The sequence below is a fragment of the Amia ocellicauda genome, chromosome 8, assembly GCF_036373705.1.
Source record: "Amia ocellicauda isolate fAmiCal2 chromosome 8, fAmiCal2.hap1, whole genome shotgun sequence".
Lineage (NCBI taxonomy): Eukaryota > Metazoa > Chordata > Actinopteri > Amiiformes > Amiidae > Amia > Amia ocellicauda.
This window is the reverse complement of record NC_089857.1, coordinates 20,218,082-20,239,333: the sequence shown is the minus strand read 5'-3', so window position 1 is coordinate 20,239,333 and position 21,252 is coordinate 20,218,082. Positions and strand designations below refer to the sequence as shown.

At 39.8% G+C, this 21,252-nt stretch overlaps 2 protein-coding genes across 2 annotated transcripts; both read left to right on the top strand.

Annotated features, from left to right (window-relative positions):
• Nucleotides 1-5,293: 5,293 nt before the first annotated feature.
• Nucleotides 5,294-10,230, top strand: LOC136754616 (fructose-1,6-bisphosphatase 1). The gene is made up of 7 exons (XM_066710601.1): nt 5,294-5,560; nt 7,668-7,830; nt 7,995-8,087; nt 8,250-8,390; nt 8,737-8,874; nt 9,055-9,174; nt 9,699-10,230. The coding sequence occupies exons 1-7, from the start codon at nt 5,391-5,393 to the stop codon at nt 9,888-9,890; spliced, it is 1,017 nt and encodes a 338-aa protein (XP_066566698.1). The 5' UTR covers nt 5,294-5,390; the 3' UTR covers nt 9,891-10,230.
• An 848-nt stretch (nt 10,231-11,078) lies between these two features.
• On the top strand, nt 11,079-20,588 carry LOC136754615 (fructose-1,6-bisphosphatase isozyme 2). The gene is made up of 7 exons (XM_066710600.1): nt 11,079-11,333; nt 14,384-14,546; nt 14,940-15,032; nt 15,259-15,399; nt 15,760-15,897; nt 18,990-19,109; nt 19,683-20,588. The coding sequence occupies exons 1-7, from the start codon at nt 11,164-11,166 to the stop codon at nt 19,875-19,877; spliced, it is 1,020 nt and encodes a 339-aa protein (XP_066566697.1). The 5' UTR covers nt 11,079-11,163; the 3' UTR covers nt 19,878-20,588.
• Nucleotides 20,589-21,252: the final 664 nt, after the last annotated feature.

Genomic DNA, 21,252 nt, shown 5'->3' with positions numbered 1-21,252 from the left:
AAGCACAAAACTATTATGCATCTTTCAAATATTTGTGGAAAATATTGTTTATACTTTTTTATCACTTAATGTTTAAGGCACTCTAATAATTTGTACAAATCAGCAGGTTTTTACTGAAATCTTAATCATAATGAGCAAATCAAAATGCCCAATGATTTGTTTTATTGTGTTCAAGAAAATCACAAATATCTCAGAATTTGGGTTACTTGGAACTTTCTCATCACACATTTAACTCAGCATTAGTAAGTGCCAGAAAAGCATCATGCCCAATATTAGGGTAGGCCATGAATTCTTGAAAAAACTATTTTTGATATAGGGAGACATCTTGTGGTTTTGGGTAGAAGGGCATTTGAGTGTAATCAAAACTTCAAACTATCACAAATTACAGATGCACAAATTCCATTGGCCAGAAGCACGAAGCCTCTGCACAAATAAAACGCCTCAGAGGTTTCTATTTCTAAGGTGGGTGGGTCAAAGTTCTGATTTAATCAAAACCAAAGTCCCAGTTAATAAGCTACTTCCTTCTAGAGTTTTTAATTATAAACTCTATGTATGTTATTTTGATAATTTTCTTTATAATGGTCCATTTCTCACGTCTGCAGAGATTATAGACGGCCAGACAAAGAATGCAGAGTATGTGATTGCATTTTTTTTTAAACAGCTTGTCTAAAGAGGATTAAGCTGTAGTCTTATGACATTGTAACTTTTGACCATGATCTTGAAGGTAGTAGTAACTTTTTAAATAACTGCTTTGTTTAAAATGTATACAGCCAAAACAATGAAAAGATAGTGACATGTCTGAGTATCAATTACGTTTGACTTCTAATATAGTACAGTGTTTTGCATCCATTAACCACATTTTGAAGAATCATATTAAAAAGCAAAACAATGTATTTATTTTGCCGAAACAATAATAATATATTTTGAATGTATCCATATTATTACATAGTTTAGCAAGTTTTGGTAAAATACTTTGTATTTTATGATTATTTGTATGTCATTATTTCCTGCTTTTAAATAACTCATGTCCAAGCAAAGGAGGGACAGTGATGTAGACACAGCATTTATTGTCCAAAAGAATCAAAAGCTTAATATATAACTTAAACTTAAATATATAATATGTAATCCTTTGAATTTGAAACAACTATTTGAGAAATTCTTAACACTATAATACATTTCCATAGCTTGTGTGTATAATTGATTTGGCCAGTAGAGGGCTACAATTCATGATGTTCAGGATTGGCTTTTTTTTGCATTTGTGCAGAGCCAGGGTTGAATATAATTACAGTACTATTGCGTTTATTCCTAAAGTAGTAGTGTGAAAAAAACAGTGCACGAGTTTTAAGATTTTTGTAATGCTCTACCAAGGCCTAAATGCAAGCTAATTGTATTCCATGGCCCTCAACATGCATGTCGCACAAAACAGAGGTAAGAGACAAGTGATGTAATTCAATATTTATAGAAGGGGTCAATCTATAATTAATTATGTAAGTAGATCTTGTTCTCTTAGAAAATGTGATTGCATATTAATTTCCTCTGATTACAGCATCAAGTAAATCTGAAGAAAAAAACAAATTAACTCCTTATATTCTTGTTTTCAATGTGGAATAAATATAAACATGTATTATAGTTAATAATCTACTAATGTGCTGTATCCATATCTATATAAATGACATACAGTTAGCAATATCAGAAATTAATAATTGATGAATCTCACTGTATTAAATACTTGTTTTGTCCCCTCTTGGAAAAACAGGGTGAAAAGAAAAGTATTTTCCACAAGGCAGGAGATACATCACAACCCCCCCCGCCCATCTCTCTCTCTCCCTTCACTGTGGTCTCTTCCTCTCACAACTGAGAGAACAATCACTGGGCTAAAATCTATATATTTTTAGCTTCAGCTTTTAATCTTCTGCAGGGCGACGGGGGCCGCTGTCAACAAGGCCAAGAGCGAGGTCTACCTCTCCAGGGCATGGCCTGTCGGCCGGGGCCCGCCGACCGTGTTCCCTGTGAAGCCGTTTATCAAGGTTCTGGGGATCAAGATCGACGGGACCAACACGGGCACCCGGAGCTGGGAGGAGGCCATATCGAAGGTCCAAAAGAAGATCCACGGCTGGAGCACAAGGACCTTGACGATGGCTGGTAAGGTGCTGGTCGTAAAGGCCATCCTCTTCCCGATACTCCTCTACGTAGGAATGATCTTCCCCCCAGACAAAGTCATCGCAAAATTAGTGACCCGAATTATATTTCGGTTTGTCTGGGAGAGCAAAATGGAGAGGCTGAAAAGAGTGCAGATGGTGAAGGGTACCCTGGATGGAGGCAGGGGGGTCCCGGACGTTGTGCGGCTGATAAAGGCGCAGGGGCTGGCCTATGTGGTCAAGAACATCCAGGCTGCTGGCAAGAAAGTGAGTTTTATGAACCGCTTTTATTTTGCCAGCAGCCTGAGACCATTCGGCCTCTGCGCCATGGATAACACCAGGCCGCACTCGTGGGATCCCCCGCCGTTCTACAGGGCGCTCTGAGCCTTTGCGCTCGAAGTAGGCCTCCATAAAGTCATGCTGGCCTCCTGGGATTATAAGACCATCTGTAGCCAGATGAGATCTACGCAGGAGACCAGCCGGATAGAAGATTTCCCTCCCGAAACCTGCCGGTTTATCTGGGCTAACGCTACGCACGTTTGCCTCACGAATACGCAGAAAGATGTCTCCTGGATGGCTGTGAGTCGGTGTCTCCCCACCCGAGTGTTCATGCACAGAAGGGGCATAGCTCCTTATGACACCTGCCCCTATAAGGGTTGCCTGGGGAAGGAGACGGAGGCTCACATCTTTAGAGAGTGCCCCTCCGCCTACAGGGTCTGGCTCCTGTTTTCTCCGTTCCTCCACAGGTTTGCCGTTCCTGCGCGGGCGACCGCCCAGCAGATCCTGTACGGTCCTGCCAGGGGACTAACATCTTCTACCCTGAGGTGCTGGTGGCGTGTCGTCTGCGCAGTGAAGCAGGCCCTGTGGGAGGGACGGAACATCTGTCTATTCAATAAGCAGGAGCTGGACCCGATTGTCACCGCGCGGAGGGGCATGGTGCTTGTGAGGGATTATGTCAATGTGGAGGTCCATCAGAGGGGCAAGGAGGAAGCCTATAAGAACTGGCAGATACAAGATCTGGGGGAGCTCAGGATCCCATGATGGGACCCACCTCCGGGGACGGTCAGTTCCCCCTGCTGGAGCCCGAGTCCAAGATCTTTTAACCATTTTATGGATGATTGTTTTTAAAATGACTTTTAAAATGAATCTTAACTGTTTTTAAAGATTTAGTTGTTTTTAAAACACAAATTGTTTAGGTTTTTTTTTTGGTTTAGTTTTGTTATATTTTTTTGTCAAATACATTGTCCGTTTTGGATTTAATTTTAAATGCATTGGACCTTTTTTAATTGTTTCTTTATTTTGTCCAATGCATTTTCAGTTATTTTCAATGTATTTGACTTTTATGTTGGTGAGCAGTTTTGCTTTAATCACGTTTGTTTTGTTGTTTTGTGCACGTTTATTTAAAGTTAAGTTTTTTTTGTTCTTAATTTTGTTAAATCACAAAGATTTTAAAAATTTTAAGTGATTTTAAAAATTGATTTTAAAAGTTTTTAATCATAAGTATTAAAAATTTGAATCGTTTTTTTTTATGTAATGTAAAATACTATACACAATAAAACAGTATTTTAATCTTTGTGTCCTGCGAAACCACTATAGTATGAAGCTGGACTTCCTAATTCCATAAGTAATCACTTGGAATAAATCAAAGGACCTTATACTGCCTAGGAAGAAAACCATATTCTCTGTGAATGGTTCTTTTGAAGTTCATGTCTAGAAAATGTTTTCCTGACCATCCACCTTGCGAGTGCCAATCACATCGAGCTCACAGAGATAACACACTGACAAAGTTCACATCTGTCTCCTGATTGGAAAACACATTTCAGCAGTTCTGTGCAAGAAGCTAACAAACACAGTAGGTCTTATGAAATCGTGCAAGCCAAGTCTGATGAACCTGGCTTACCTTCTTTCCTTCGTCAGTAGCCTTTGTTATTCAGGTTACACACGTCCGGTGGTTTGTGAATCGAAAACATAGTACTTAACCTTTGTTCTGAACTTCAGTCCTGTAAAGTTACCATACAGATTGCACATTTACAGAAAGAACAGTGCACAGAAAAATAACCCTTCAAATATTTCTGTATATATTTTTTAAGCTGGAATGTAACCCCTATTAGTTAATAAAACAACAATGACACAAATCTGTTTAGACAAAGTGGACGTTAATGCAGTGGCAATACTTCTGTTATTCAGGCATTGAAATCAATATAGAAGAAGGACATCACATGAGAGATCAATTGCTTCATACCTAGTGATATGGAAGTCTCTATGTACCCAAGCACTTTCCCAATGGGTTTGTCAAGAGGCCGCTATAGCAGAGCAAGACGTGAAAGAGCAAGTGTGGAAATAGCTAAATAATTGCTTTATGATTATTTAATGATCACAGATGGAAATAAAAAGCAGGAAGAGACTGGGCACAAGATGTTCCCAGCTGGCATAGACAGCCAAGTCCTATGCCCCTCAGAGCTGTTTATACCTGGGGTTTAAATGACTACTATGAAACTGAGGTCATATTCCTGCCCAGGCAGCATTGCGGTGTGTTGAGGGATGCATGTCTTCCTAGGGCTGTTTCTGGAGTTGGGGTTTACATTATTGTTGTTGTAGTTCTTGCTAACAGTTGTGCTAGTTCTGTTGTCAGTCCCAGTGTATTTCCTGTATCTGTTGGTTAATATTCCTCAGAGCAACAGTGACTGGAAACTGCCTTTATTTCTCTCTGCTGTGTTTCAGTGTCTACGACAAGCGTCCCAGAAAAAAAAAAGACAGCTGAAGTTTTTAAAGTGTGCTTGCTGAATCAGGTGGTCCTACAATGTACAGCTCTCTCTCATACACACACACTTATATTTAGGTGTAATAGAGCTGAATTGACAGAAGGCTGTGCACATCAGTTTTGCTGCTATATTCTTTTTATAACCCACTTATTATTATTATTAGTAGTATTTCATATTTGTAATACTGAAAATAAACATATCCCAGATGTTTTGCATTTGTCGTTTTGCAGACACTTCACAGACACTCCTCTCAGTCTCAGGCTACACTCAGAGCCCTGAACTTTGCCCTGCTAGTCTTTTTGCACAAGCAGACGTGTTTTTCCGCCACTCCCCTGACTTCCCCTTTGCAAATGCGATTGGCTGAACTTTTCACACACCCCTATTTTTGTGTTTTTTTAGCAGTTCCCAGGCTTTTAAAAACTCTGCAGCATTACTTTCCCTCTCCCCCGTTGCTCACTGCAGCTAGCAAAGCCACACATCAGCTGTCAAGATGTCAGACAAAGGGGCTTTCGACACCAACGTGAACACCCTGACACGATTCGTGCTGGAGGAAGGCAGGAAGGCCAAAGGGACGGGCGAGCTGACCACGCTGCTCAACTCCATGTGCACGGCCATCAAAGCCATTTCCACAGCGGTCCGGAAAGCGGGCATTGCCAACCTGTAGGTACAACGTGGCGGGTCGTGTCGTTGTGATGGTCGCGTTCGTGCCGCGCAGATTCCCGCAGCTCTGCGCGGCTCCACCAATGGCAGCGGTGGGATCCGGCAGAGCTGCGCAGAACTGCGGGAATCTGCGCCGCACGAACGCGACCGAGGTGTCTGCTGCTGGGGGTAGGATGCGATGTGCAGTCGTAGTTTTTAAAGCTTTTCAATTAAACAGACGGGGACATGTGCAATGCACGGTTTATGTCGTGTGCACAGAAGTCCAATGCATCCACTCATGCATGCTCCAAGTACTATTTGACGCTTTAAAGCAGTTGTCTGAACTATTCTCTAAACTCGACTACAGTGTGTTGGCCAATATGGTCAATGATGCAAGTCACGTATTTATCCGCGTCTCACACATGCGCGATTGACACGTAGCAGTGACGTCCAATCTTCTTTGTAATTGTAATCGTTGTAAATGTGTAGAAACGTCGTAAAGTGACCGTGAGATGTATGTTTGTTGTAGCTGCTTATAATGCGATGCAGAGTTTAGGCTAATACTCTGTATTTCATTTGGCAACCGACTTTCACTATGCAACAGGATAAACATGGTCGGAAAACCCCCAGAGCTTCCTGCAGATGACTGTAAACTGCAGCCACAATAAAGCAAACGCAGAAGCAGATACAGTGTAGAAGTGTACAGCTGTGCACAGATTTTGATGTTGCACACCGATGATGCAAATGAATAATCAAAAATGAAATGCATATTATTATTATTATTATTATTACAGAAGCATAGGCGAATGCACTTTACTTGCATAAGTAAGCAATATGGAAACGTTGATCAGGTACAGATTTGTACGTTGTGGGTAGGTCAAAGGTTTTGATTTGGTCTAGAACTAAGTCCGTTTTAGTCGTTTAGGTTAATAAGTGATTATTGAATTAGTAATGGTTAACTGCCTTGGGTAACAAGCTGTAGGCTAGACTGCAATAGTGTCCAGGGTCAGGACATTGCCACAAACTGCCCAGGTCTTCAGACAATGCAGTCTCTTTCAGAAGTGTTTGTATATCTCAAACCCACATTAGGAAATATGCCATGACAAGGATATATAACCTTCAAGTCATGATCATCTGATGTCTTGTGGGAAGATGTGTTGTTCATTGATTACCTCATACTTTTACACTCAATTGCTATATCTAATTAATATTGTCTGTGAATGGCAAAGCATGAGTCTCACAAATGTCCATTAACTTTAAGGTTCAAATATAAACTGCTGTTTATACTGCTGCAGTAAACTTTTTTTTTTTTTTTTACTCATTCCTCTTTCATTAACAAAAGATAGTGTTTTAAGATTTCTTCTTTATTGCATAAGACATTGCATTTAGAAGAGCAAGATAAAGCAGAGCAACTATAATGTTGAAGATGTATCAAGCTAAAAATGGATGCCCATGTTTTTCATGTTTTGGACATACTTTGTTTGGGATATGTTTGCTACATTACAATTATTTTCCTATAGTGAAATGCCACAGGTGTTGCCAGTACATGTCCTAGGTGTTTGTGACCCACTTTTCTGTGGTTGTAATTCTGACAGTGTTTGGAAGTGTGGTGATGAAAGATGATGGCAGGTTTTAAATAAATTTTCAAGCACTTCCTCCATCAGACAGAAGAACTGCAGTGTCACACTTACATGGCTGAGAATAACAAGCCTCTCATTGTTTGCTGTGGGTGTAGTTGCAGTTCACTGCCTGTGCAGCAGAGAGACACTAGTTCATTGCTGTTGAGTTTCAAGCCTCGGCCAAAGTTCTTGTTTGTAGTAGAATGAGTATTGCTGCGATTAATTGTCAAAACTGTAGAATATTACAGAATATGGGTTTCTTAAAACAAATTAATATATGGTACTAGTTTGAGTGGCAATTATGCACGTGCAAATATGACAGCCTTAAAGACAAATTTCATTTTGGGAATTTACTTGTTTATTTTCCCTGTCTTTCTGTCCATCTTGAGTAGAAAACATCAAGGCTTTTACTGTTAGCCTAACTTCTTTCAGTTGTGCAGGAGCTGTTTTTGTAGAAGAAAACACTGTGATTGTCCAGCCATCACTGATCGTCTCTCTTTCTTGCCCAGCTATGGCATTGCAGGCAGCACCAACGTGACAGGAGACCAGGTGAAGAAGCTGGATGTCCTCTCCAATGACCTGGTGGTCAACATGATCAAGTCTTCCTTCACCTCCTGTGTGCTGGTCTCCGAAGAAGATGAGAAAGCCATCATCGTGGAGGCCGACAAGAGGGTGAGATTTTTTACTCAAATGATTCCAAGCGAGTTTGTATTTTAATTGCGTGTTATCCCATGAAATCAAAATGAAGTTGCTACACCAGTTACAATGTGAACCTGAATATGCTGTGACCAATACAAATGGTGACTTTACTAACCCAAAGTTGCCCCTTTTTTTAGGGCAAATATGTGGTCTGCTTTGACCCTCTGGATGGCTCTTCAAACATCGACTGCCTCGCATCAATCGGGACCATATTTGCCATCTACAGAAAGGTTTGGCTCAAATGATGTCCTTAATACTTCAAAAGTCCAAGACCAACTTTCTCATGAAGATAAACTGACGTCAGTGTAAGGCCCCAGAAGAAGCCTGGGTGGAAATCTGAAAAGTTTAAACACAATTCTAGTCATATGAATAAATGGTATTTTCTATCCTAGACAACCGAGGATGAGCCCAATGAGAAGGATGCCCTGCAGCCGGGCCGTAACATCGTGGCAGCCGGATACGCCCTGTACGGTAGTGCCACCATGATGGTGCTCTCCACTGGACAGGGAGTCAACTGCTTTATGCTCGACCCAGTAAGTCAAGGTGCTGTGGGGTTTTTAGTGCTTAGAGAAAAACACTTTAATTCTCAGCGCCTTGGTCTCAGTTGGTGAATTCATCCTGGTGAATTCCTTGTTTGGCACACAACTTCCTCTGCCTCCTCCTTGCAGTGTTTCATATCTTAGGAGACGGTGGCCTCAAAGGGTAATTTTAATTGATTTTAAATTGGTTTCCTTTTGCCTTGCTTCTCAGTGGAGCACAAATAACAAGGCCGTAGTCCACAGTGTAGGAGGCCTATTTCGATCAGATTGCACGCCCTTTAGGAATAACTGGTATATTAGGCCACACTTAATCTTAATTCCACTTTAACTTCTCTTTCAGGCTATTGGAGAGTTCATTCTGGTGGATAAAGATGTCAGGATAAAGAAGAAGGGGAAGATTTACAGTCTCAATGAAGGTTACGCCAAGTATTTTGACCCGGCAGTGACGGAGTATTTGAAGAAAAAGAAGTTTCCTGAGGTACGTTTTTTAGCAGACAAAGCACCGGCCTCTAGAGGCAGAAGGCTATATTTTAGGATCTAGTGAAAGCAAAATGAGACCTAAAATCTCATTAGGTTGCATGAAGCAGAAGAGCAATATTAATAACTGCTGTAGCGTTACTGCTGTTAGTCTAATTCGGTGACCGTTGTTGTTGGGTAGGATGGCAGCGAGCCCTATGGTGGGAGATACGTTGGCTCCATGGTGGCCGATGTGCATCGTACCCTGGTGTACGGAGGAATCTTTCTGTACCCCGCCAATGTCAAGAGCCCTAAAGGAAAGGTAAGGAGGTTTTTTGTTTAAATGAAAAACGTTTATCTGATGTTAAGACATTATGGCAGTCAGTGGTGTGGTTCCTTATTGAATGTCACGCTTTTTGTTCTGTAATTGTGCCATGTAGGTATAGATACAAACTATCACCGGAACAGATTAAATCGCATGTACGATTGTTTTAGCTTGCATGGATTGAAATTGCGATGAAAGGTTTGTTTAACTCGTGCATATGCAATGGCTCGTCGTTAAATGCGATAGAGCATAAAAAGCTGTAATAGATTTTACATCCAGTGTGAATATTTGTAATTGTCTTCTGTTGTATGCCATTAAGCAGAGAGATTGAGAACCTGGTGTTAAACATTTCTCTGCGTTGTCGGCTTTCTGCGCTGCACACTAGAAACTGGCACAGTGGTTGATATGGAGCTGCTGGAACTACAATCACAGTCCCTTTAACAAACCTGCTTTGGCACATTTAAACTGATTTACTACAGTGCACAGTGTATTATAACAGATCTCTCCCTTCTCTCGTCTAGCTGAGGCTGCTGTATGAATGCAACCCTATGGCGTTCATCATGGAGCAGGCTGGTGGCATGGCAACCACTGGGAGCATGAACGTGCTGGACATCAAACCTGACTCCATTCACCAGAGGGTCCCGGTGGTGCTGGGATCCCCAGAGGACGTCCAGGAGTACATTGCCATAGTCCAGAAACACGCCAGCAAGTAAGGCCTCAGAGCTGAAGGGCCTGAAGACCAACTGTACAACTGGACCAGAGGTGTGGGGAACATCCATCGACTATAGCTGCGACCCAGGGTTGTGTAACCAAAGAACTGCTCAAACCAAGTCATGTTTCCTTGCATTATTACCTGTGAGAGGATGGTAATGTGAATGTATTTGTCAGTATCGGTTTATTTTAAGCGATGATTCCACAAGCTGTCTTTGAAGAAATCTGTTCTGTGTTTAAAATTGGACAGTCGAGCGGACAAATGTGAATGGGACCATTACAAAACTTTTTCCACTGTGTTTCCCTGAAAGAAATTAATGAATAAAAAAAAAAAAGAAACTGTTTGTGGATTCCAACTTTTTTTATTTAGGGTTCTTTTGGGAATATGTTGGTGTGCTTTTTTTGTCCATTACTGCCAGTCTTCGATCAGTTTTTCTAAAATTCTGCAGCTAACATAAACTACACTTTAATATATAAAATAGTCTGGACAGATTGTAATATAAGTAGTGTTTGAACAATCCCAAACCAATTACATATGAATAGAAGAATTGGGAGCCATTGTGCTTTAAAATCTGCCTGCTGGTACATAAGCGTTACTTATTTGACCTTTTACAGACTTTTTTACAGAAAAAATAAGTTTTTCTGAAACACAAGAACGATTGTGGCAGAGCACGTCTCAACTGTAAGACTGATTTAGACTTTTCGTTCAACTCTCAACACGTTCAAGTATCAGACTTCCAAGATGCCATATCTAGAGAGGGTGACCTTTACCAAAAAAGGTCAAGTTCAGGACATGGACTATTGACATTTCCACACTGGAATTGCGTGTATTGATGCTGACCCAATGTGTCCATTTGTGAAATCAAAAATAATTGTCAAGACCGCAGAGATTACGTTATATGAAAAGGAAAAATGATATGTATTTTTAAAGAAAATACAGACAAAACAAAACTGACAAACCAGAAAAACACTTGGATAAGGAAAATATGTCTCAGGTGGCAAGATAAAATGGCAAAGGTACTTATTACCAGCCTGTTTAAATTCACTTTTTGTCATCTGGGTTAAAAGTAACACAGCCTTAGGAGTTGTACATTACTGGACACCAGTGGCATTTCAGTCACACGATACTGCCAACAGTCGTAATACAAATATATCCCTGGCTCTGGGCCTTCTAACATCTTAGAAAAGGGGACTGCCTTGTTATTCTTACCCACAGCCTCCTGGTCTTATTCACTTCACACAACTGTGAGTGTGTGAGAGAAAGCAGAGTGCAACATGTCGGATCAATCTCCCTTCGATGTGGACGTGATCACCCTGACCCGCTTCGTCATGGAGCAGGGCAGGAAAGCCAAGGGCACCGGGGAGCTGACCCAGCTGCTCAACTCCATGCTGACGGCCATAAAGGCCATCTCCTCAGCTGTCAGGAAGGCGGGCCTGGCTCACATGTAAGTCCTTGCCGTAGCTGCGCAAGAGAAGCAGCAGGTCTGACTGTGTGATAACGGTACTCTTCTCTCTGATCAGAAATAACTTGGCTAGTTGTGCAGTGCAGCTCGCAAATTCTAGTGTGCAAAGAGTTTACAGAAGCTTTTTTAACGCACAAGATGTGTGTGTATTGGTGAGTTTTGTAGGCCAATGGTGGCTGCAGTAAAGCAGTGATAGGAAACTAGTGACGTTTGTTTGGTACAGTCTGTTCATTGTCCTGAAATGACCAATGCCAACACTGTAAATGCCAACTCTTTCAACAAGTCGTGATGAATTAATTAATTAATTAATATATATGGCTAAAAACGAAATGTCAGCAGACAGTAAATATCTCTGCGTGTGTGCACTCCCGCTTATACGTTACTCTATGTCACTAAATATTTGAGTGAAATGTATTTATTTATAGTTTATTTATGTGTGGAATCGTTACAGCCCTATTAGTGAGCAAACATTTGAAGAGCTTCGTAGCAAAACGCGATAATGAAGTCAATTCCACACATAATTCAGGTTCTTGTTATGGATATACTCCTAGAGGGTACCCTTTTCACATAGTATACACAGTTTAATCTAAAACGAGTTATGTTTTGTAATCCCAATGCTAGAAACCACTAAAACGAATGACAAAACGGAATGCCCAATGAAAATGGGGGAATGCCCAAAGACTACAATGGGGAAAACAACAGGGCAGTATATATCTCCAAATCCCACACAGGAATCCTAAAATCCTAAATACGCTTTCTTTAAAATAACCTCATATGAAACATAAAAGTGGAATGACAGCTGCTTTCTATGGAATGACAGACCTGGAATATCGAAAATTCACTGAAAACAGCACACATAGGTTTGACTGCCTGTATCTCCAAATCCAAATCCAAATCCAAATTTACAAGCAGGTCTCACAAATGAAATACTTTGGAAGTTGCATGGTTTGTTGAAAGGCAAGCTCCATGGTACCATTCCCTGCATTGACAACAAAGAACCATGCCCTCTCACATTTCATTGGTTCATTTACTTTAAAAAACTAAACAAACATTTTCTACTGCAGAAAAAAATGCACAATACTTCATATCTGAATTCATAAAACCAATTGCTTTAATATTAAAATTGAATAAAATAGAAATAACTTATTGAAAGTATTTTCTGAAGTATGCAAAGCAAATAAAAAGAGAGTTAAGCAGTTAATTATCATAATGCTGATGTCTTTATTGCTGTTAATTGCTTATTAATAGTCTTTATTATTAATATTTCTATGCAGATACTTTATTAAGGGTGATTTACAATTGTTTCAAGATATCACATTATTTTACATACAGTTGGCCATTTACACAGTTTTTTCAGATAAGGTTGAACTTATCTGAGTGTACATAAATGTAGATGACAGAATATATATATATATATATATATTTAGGATTTTTGCATTCCTGTGTGGGATTTGGAGAAATAGACTGCCCTGCTGTTTTTCCCATTGTAGTGTATGGGCATTCCACTCCCTATTATAGTCAATGGGCATTCTGTTTTGTCATTCATTTTAGTCTTTCCCAAATACAGCCTCCTGTCCTGACCAGTGATGTTCCCCACAATAAACTAACAATAAAGTTATATGAACATTTCTTTGTGTTCTAGGTAATTTGGTATTCTGATTTTATTTGTATTTATTTATTTAAACACCAGCTACAGCTGGTATTTTTACAGAAAAAAAATAAAATAAAATAAAATAAAAAATATATATATATATATATATAAATAGCGTGCCAGAGGGTAGTGGAGTGATGGGCCTTTTAGTGATGCGGTAAGATCGCTGCACGTTGGCGTGGGAGCCCGGGGTTTGAGTGCCTGTCATGGCTGCTACCCCCTTAAATACTAATATATATATATATATATATATATATATATACATATATAGTGTTAGTGTTTGATTGGAGATCACGTGACAAGGCTTTGTTAAAAGTAACTATGTAACTTGAACTCCGAGTACTTTTTAAATGAACTACTTTTTAATTTTACTTGAGTCGTTTTTTATACCAGCACTTTTACTTGAGTAAAATTTCATCAAAGTAACAGTACTTCTATTTGAGTAGGATTTTTCAGTACTTCTTCCATCTCTGACCGTTTCAAAGATATCTCTTTAATTCTCTTTAATTAATATAGGCCTTAATCATCTATCGATCTTAAAAACTGCCTGTTTAAAGTAAAAGCATTTTTAGTCCATTTCTAATTTACTTTCAGACATTTCGACACATTGATGTACCAGTGCTATGTGTTCAAAAAAGATTCCAAGATCCGCTTGCTAATATTGATAAACATCAATTAGAGGAAATAAACATTAGGGCACAGCTACCCATCTGAAATACAAAGGGATTCAAATTGTCTAGAACTTATCTTTACATACCTTTTCAGAAGCGGAATTCAAATAATGTGGAAAATGCTTCCTTTTCTTGTTCCAGACTGGTTTAACTCTCCAGCAGTGGTGCACTGTTCATAGACACACAATCAGCTGCAGTGTGGTCGCTGCATGCTACATCAACAGGTGCTTATCAAGGTGTCAACATACTAAACTGTACAAAAGAAATGCAAGATACAGGACAAAACAATAAACTATACAGTGATGAAACACATCATGGAAGATTCGCCAACTTCGGCAAATGGGGTGAAGAATGATATTACACCACATTTGAATAGAAAGCATGAAGTACATTTGTCGTATTATATATTCTGTAGTGGGCGGCTCATGATGAGCAGTTCTAGTAATTGATTGGTAGAATGCAAACCAAAGAGAGGGATCATGGGGTCTACAGGTGCAGTTTGAATAGCTGAGATATGTGTTGTATGGTGGTACCTGCTTCCACCACAAGGGGGCAGGAGAGTTCAAGGACAATCAGGGCACCATGAGAAGATGAGCAGAGAGATCTTGGGCTTGTAGTGGATGGTACCACCTTGGAGTCACAGGGGTGAATGAACTGTGTAAATAAACATGGATAGACTGATTCATCCTGTGATCTGTTCTGTGGTCAAGGTATGGCATTGCGGGCACCATGAACGTCACTGGGGACCAAGTGAAGAAGCTGGATGTTCTGTCCAATGACCTGGTCATCAATATGTTGCAGTCATCCTACAGCACCTGTGTGTTGGTCTCTGAGGAGAACAAAGAAGCACTGATCACCCCACCGGAGAGAAGGGTAGGCTCAGTGTGACACAGCGCCAGTAGATGGCGTCTCGAGACTGCCTGAACATGGAGGAAATCCCATTGTGTGAGGAGGAGAAAGAGCCTAGCCTTGAAACTCAAGACCGAAGGCTGTACACATATAAATTATTAAAGAGAGGCAAAGATATAAATGCATTAACATTATACCTCGTGAATGTTTGATTCTCTTCTGCAGCTCATTGCAGTATTGGATTTTTAATGGTATTTGTTAATGGTTTTATTAACCATTCACAGAGTATGAAAATTACAATTAATGTTGGCCTATACCACACACTGGACTAAAACCAATCCACAGACGCACACCCGTGACAAAACTATGCAGGTGTGTATTTCTTACTTGCTCCATCTCTCTCTTTCACACACACAGGGTAAATACGTTGTCTGTTTTGACCCACTCGATGGCTCCTCCAACATAGACTGCTTGGCTTCCATAGGTACAATTTTCGCCATCTACAGAAAGGTAAGTGTATCTATATTAAAGGATACACAATACTTGTTCTCATAGATTGAAGTAGTTGGTTTATTGTACTCAAGCTGAATTGATTATAATCGCAAGACATTTGGAATTATATCCTTATTTCCTAATATCCTTAAAAGTTGTGCAGGAAGATCTGTCTATCTATCTATCTATCTACTTGTCTGTCTGCATCTCAGTGAGAGAAGCAACTGGTTCTTTCTCTACCCAGACCACAGAAACAGAGCCCTCTGAGAAAGATGCCCTGGTGCCAGGCAAGGACATTGTTGCAGCTGGTTATGCCCTCTATGGCAGTGCCACCCTTGTTGCACTCACTACTGGACAAGGAGTGAACTGCTTCATGCTGGATCCAGTGAGTATTTCACCCAAATGACACAGGGCTGGTGAACCACATATAGGTGCTTTTACAAGTAAATCAAAGCTTTGAGCCCCCTGCCAATCCACAGATTTCAAACCCATGTCTTTCGGGTGTTGGGCAGACCGCAGGAACTGGGTAAACAGAAATCCTACATTAAGTGACACATGTGGAATTCAGTTTTGGCCACATGGGGTGAAGCTTTAATTTATTTTAGGAAGCAGAATAAATCAGTGACACCTTGCTTGTATTTTACATCAAACCGTTGTCAGTTACCTATATTCTGCTTGCTTGTTAAGTATTAACTCTTTTAATTATTAAAAGATATATTATTAACTCTTGACCATTTCTTTTCAGGCAGTTGGAGAATTTATCCTTGTGGACAGAAACATCAAGATGAAGAAAAAGGGGAAGATATATAGTGTTAATGAAGGCTATGCTAAGTACTTTGACCCGGACGTGACCGAATATTTGAAGAAAAAGAAGTTCCCAGAGGTATGACACATGAATAAATACAGTAATCTAAATTAAATATAGTGCTTTTGATGTGGGCATCTATTTCCTCAGTACTTTCTAACATTTGTTTTTTTTATTTAGATTGAAAGCTAATAAAACTTGAATGTCTGTTACTGTTGACCAATATCTGCCCACAATTCAATTAACAAGCCAAAATATAAAAGACTTTCAATAATGTTTTATCTCAAACAAAAGGTGTATAATGGCAAAAAAAAAAAATGCTGACTGTACTGGGAGTGTGTTTCAGAGTCCTAAACAACGCGTTGCTGTGTTGCCGAATGCCCAAGCCAAGCACATGATGGTGTTATTCATGAGTTTCCTAACTTTGAAAGTTTCTGACTTGCACTGCAAAAGCAAGTGATAGCATTCATAAAGTCATAGGTCCGTGACTGCAGTGTTTGCTTCCTCGGTACACCTGGGTTGAATATGTACAGACTAGACTGATTGGACAATGAATGCACTAAGATGAAGCAACAGCACAAAAGTGTGTAATAAAACAACACACATGTAAATGGACTACCTGGCCAGTTTCCCAGGAAAATAACTTGGCTTCATGCAAAGGGATCGAGAAGACTCAGATTGTTGGCAGAGAACAAAAGTTTTTGCAGATGACATGGCTTTTTGGTTGTTTTTTTCCTGTTATCTCTCAAATGAAAACTTAAGCTTTTGGCATCAGCTGCAAAGCCTTTGAATTCCTTCCTCTTTACCTTCCTTCAAATTACTCATCTCCTGCCTTTTGGCCTGATCAGCAAAAATAATCAATTTGAAGGATAAGCGTCTTCTGGGAAACTGACATATCAGGGTTGATGTTTGTCTGGGTTGTAGATAGGGCTTACCTTCATACTGGTGTGTTGACGGGGGTTGGTGATCAAGTCATTTGTAAGCCTAACAAGAGGGTTTGGTATGAATAACAATACATATTCTCACTTTAAAATTAAAAGTGCCATGATCAAAGGAAGGCAACATTGATGTGTGCTATAGGCTGTTACCTAAGTTCCATTGTGATCTATCCCATGACAGCACATTTGCCCACACAAGGAGATAACAGAAATGAACAAACACACCCATGGAGAGCCTTGCAAACACAGCGTGATTATCAGCAGCTTCTTTAAAAGTGCCAAGTGTCTTTTTAAGGAGATGGCACTTGTTGCAAAATGGTCCACATGACCTAACTTTGTGAATCAACTGGACATCTCATGTGACTTCACTGCCTTCCCTATCCTGAGTCTTGAACATTTTAATCTAATATATGTTACTGTATATATTTTAAGAAAAAGGACTTCAAACACCTTAAAGAAGTAAATGAAGAAGTATTCCTTTCTACTACATCTGTTTCTTATGGAAATGTTTCTTATTTTCTTGTTTTCCAGTGCAGTGTGTGAACTTTGACCCGCCTGCAATGTTGGTTGGTTGGTTGATCAGCAGTTGCTTATCAAGCTGCTCGTTCAAAACACAGCTTTGGACATTTATTAATGACTGACATAACTGACTCTATCTGAGAGCAGTCAGGCAACGTACACGTCGAACAACTGAGTAATAGACATAAAAGTGAATATCATGTGAGTTTACCTAAAACGTAGCAAATCAGATAACAGTAAGTACATAGTGTGAACAAGGAAACTGCCTGCCAACTTATTTTCCCCTTACAAATCAGTTGAGTTTACTTGACTGAACAATATTGCTGTGAATTTAAATTATAAGTCATTAAACATTTTCATTATTAATGCTGATTATCAGATAATTAAAAAGATATGCAAAATAACTATATAAATATATGTGCCTGTAGAAAGTCTATACATTTTTCACATTTTGTTGTGTCAGTGCCTCTGAGTTGCATGTATTTAAATTAGGATTTTTTCCACTTATCTACACACCATACTACTTTCTATTGTGAAAAAATATATTTATTACAAATTAGATAAGTCTCCATACTTGGTGAAAGCACCTTTTACAGCAATTACAGCTGAGTCTGTTGGGATGGGTCTCTAAAAACTGTGCACACCTAGATTTGGCAATATTGACTGTTGTTCTTAATAAAACTGTTCCAGCTCTGTCAAGTTGCTTAGGGAGCGTTGATGGACAGCAATCTTCAAGTCAGGCCACAAATTGTCAATTAGATTTTGGGAGTCTGACTCGGCCACTCAGGGACATTTACCTTTTTGGTCCTTAGCCACTCCAGTGTAGTTTTGGCTGTGTGCTTTGGGGCATTGCCATGCTGAAAGGTAAACTTCCGTCCCAGTTTCAGCTTTCTTCCAGAAGGCAGATCTTTTCTGTACGTTTCTCCATTCCATTCCCTTCTCTCCCAACAAGTGCCCCCCTCCCTGCAAATGAGAAACATCCCCATAACATGATGCTGCCACCACCATGCTTCACAGTAGGGATGGTGTTCTATTAATATATATATATGAAAAGAAAATTATATTGGTTAGGTTAACATAATTTCAGTAAGTAAAGATCTGTACTGCATTTACATTTTGACAATAGCAAAACTGAAATGCAGGAACCATACTTTCAAGTTTTATCTTTTAGCCTTAAAAAAAAGTAAAATGCATTTAATTATCTTTGCAGGACAGAATATTTTCACTGTAATTCACAAAAGAAAAAGGTTATTCAATCCAGGGGGGGTTAGAACAACCAGCTAATTACCCCTGAGATCTGTTAACCTTCACAGCAATAATTGACACACAGATTGTTAAACACAGTAGCGCTTGTTTCAGTAATATGATACTAGCACAGGCACTGTTTGTAAGAATACTCCAGAGCATATAATGTTTTAAGTCATGGAGGTGAATGCTGAAATAAAGAAGGCATTATTATACCAATTACACATTGTTTAACATCTTCCACAGGAAATATAAACAACCCATAATGAGTTTGAACCTTTAAAGATTTGCCTGGGATGGGTTTATACATAGAACAATATGAGGCATGCCCTCCTAGAAATATACTTTCACTTTTCTGATTATTTACAGTAATCTTCCGCTACATTTGCTTGCTAAGCTAGACCCAGAAATCTGCAGAGCGTTGAGCAGAACTGCCAGACTAATATCTGACGTGTGTTTTAATTGCAGGATGGCAGTGAACCTTATGGCTCCAGGTATGTAGGCTCTATGGTAGCTGATGTTCACCGCACTCTGATATATGGAGGGATCTTCATGTATCCAGCCAATAAGAAGAGCCCTAAAGGAAAGGTAATGTAATCAATGGAAATAACATAAATGTTTGATAATGCCTTTCTACAGACTTGTGTTTATTATTAATACATTCATTTCAAGGCCAAATCCTGGGAGTACTCCAAATGTACTGTGGCCATGCTGATCAAATATAACTCTGAAGTCCCAGAGGGATAAAACAATTGCATTTCCTGTAGAACATTGCCTTCCTTCCTGATAAGAGTGGAATCAGTCTGTATGGAAACAACGCAGCCGTATACTACATAAATATATGAAATGTCTGCTGGAAGCTCCTGACATGTCTGTTCTGCAAAATCAAGCATTGTAACTTCATCCTAAACCTATACTAGTTGAATTTCCTACTGGTAACGGTCATTGGGAGTCTGGTTTTACTAGTCTGTGGGTGACTTGATCTCTTGGAAACCTTAAAGCATAAAGATCTGAAAAGAAAACAAACAAACAAACAAACAAAAAACACTCCCCCTACAGGCACGATAGATATCAAATAATATCAAGTAACATTTCAAGATGAGCTAGTTGCGAGACTGCGCACCACAATCAACCATTGTTTGTCTGTTTCCCCTTGCGCAGCTGAGACTCCTGTATGAATGCAACCCCATAGCGTTCATCGTGGAGCAGGCGGGGGGCGTCGCGACCACAGGGACCCAGCGCGTGCTGGACGTGCAGCCGGAGAGCATCCACCAGCGTGTGCCCTGCATCTTGGGCTCCCCCGACGACGTGGAGGAGTTCCTGGCCTGTGTACAGAAACACCCCAAGCGCAGCTAACTGCCCAGACCGGCGTCCTCACGCACTGCTCTCATCCCCTGTGCTTTTAGGCTGCAATTAGACTGTTCTCTTCAAAACCTAGTGTCAGATGCTTAACAATTATGACTACTAAAAAATGTTGCATAGCACAGCACATTGTTTTGCTGAGTTACTGGCTCAGCTCCTGTGATGAAAGGTCATTAGGTCACTCCTATTAGAGGATTATTACCCCATTCTAAATACTTTATTCATATTTTAAAGTCACATCGGCAACAATTTCTTTTCATAAGAAACATTACAATTAATCCGGCAACACATTATGATTGCAAATTAAAATATTCTTTAGGAATTTAAGGTCGGTTCCATATCCCATTTGCCCACTTTTTTTAATTAACCATTGCCATTTTAATCAGATAGTAGGCTTGTTTAATGTGGTTTTCATGAAAAACTACAAGTGAAACTTGCATTAGATTAGTTCAGCCAATAAATGCATTTACACTAATTTGAGATCAATTGAAATATAGCAAATTACACAGGGAAAGTTGCTTATCAACATTTTTAAAATAAGTAATTCCAAAAAGCACGGTCCCTCAAGTCCAACAAGCTATTTTGATCTGGTCCGTGACTACAGAGGAATTAAGAGAATATTAGAAACTATTTTGTGTTTTATTTGGAGACTTCCTGTATCCCACCATTACAAAAATAAAGTGTTTTCTCTCCATTACAAGTAAATGTCTGTAGGCCTGTCTCCGAGAATTCATCTCAATCAGAGATTTAACGTATGGCTGGTCCTTTCACACAGAATCAGCCCTGGAAACGCCGACAGGCCTGCTGTGTTTTCAACATTCAGAGCAGGGAGGGTCTAATCTTAGCTCGGGGCGTTTCTGTTCAACAGCTGAGAAACTCCTGCTGCACTGTCCCGGGCAGAGTGCTGAGTCAGCGCGGGGGTGTTGACTGTAAACACTACCCCTCCCTCTGCTACAGTCATATTTCTAGGAATACCACCAGCTCTCTCGCACGGAGTCTCGCGCTTTAATTCTGGCATGCTGTTGTGTAGAAATAATCATTTTTCACATGCCCTCACCACTGAAACCAAAGAGACACAACAGGATGTGGGAATACTGTACATTGTTTTCTAAAGATAAGATTAGGGTTGAAAAGGGATTCAGCAAGGAAATGGGGAAGAATGAAATGAAAACCAAACTGACTCCTCATATTTGAATGACAAATTTAGCTTATCAAGGTGTTCACTAGGAAAAAAGAATAATGGTTTGCTGCATTTCAGCTAAGGTGTAGCTGTAACTCCCAAACCATTTAATTCAGGCCAAACATGAAAAAGAAAACAACGTATTCAAAAGTAGACCATACATTGGAGATCTTAATACTTTGCCACAAA

Coding starts and splice junctions, on each gene's coding strand:
- LOC136754616 (XM_066710601.1), top strand. CDS start 5,391: ATGTCAGACAAAGGGGCTTTCGACACCAACGTGAACACCCTGACACGA. Junction 8,875..9,054: donor AGAAAAAGAAGTTTCCTGAG/GTACGTTTTTTA, acceptor GTTGTTGGGTAG/GATGGCAGCGAGCCCTATGG. Junction 9,175..9,698: donor TCAAGAGCCCTAAAGGAAAG/GTAAGGAGGTTT, acceptor TCTCTCGTCTAG/CTGAGGCTGCTGTATGAATG.
- LOC136754615 (XM_066710600.1), top strand. CDS start 11,164: ATGTCGGATCAATCTCCCTTCGATGTGGACGTGATCACCCTGACCCGC. Junction 15,898..18,989: donor AGAAAAAGAAGTTCCCAGAG/GTATGACACATG, acceptor TTTTAATTGCAG/GATGGCAGTGAACCTTATGG. Junction 19,110..19,682: donor AGAAGAGCCCTAAAGGAAAG/GTAATGTAATCA, acceptor CCCCTTGCGCAG/CTGAGACTCCTGTATGAATG.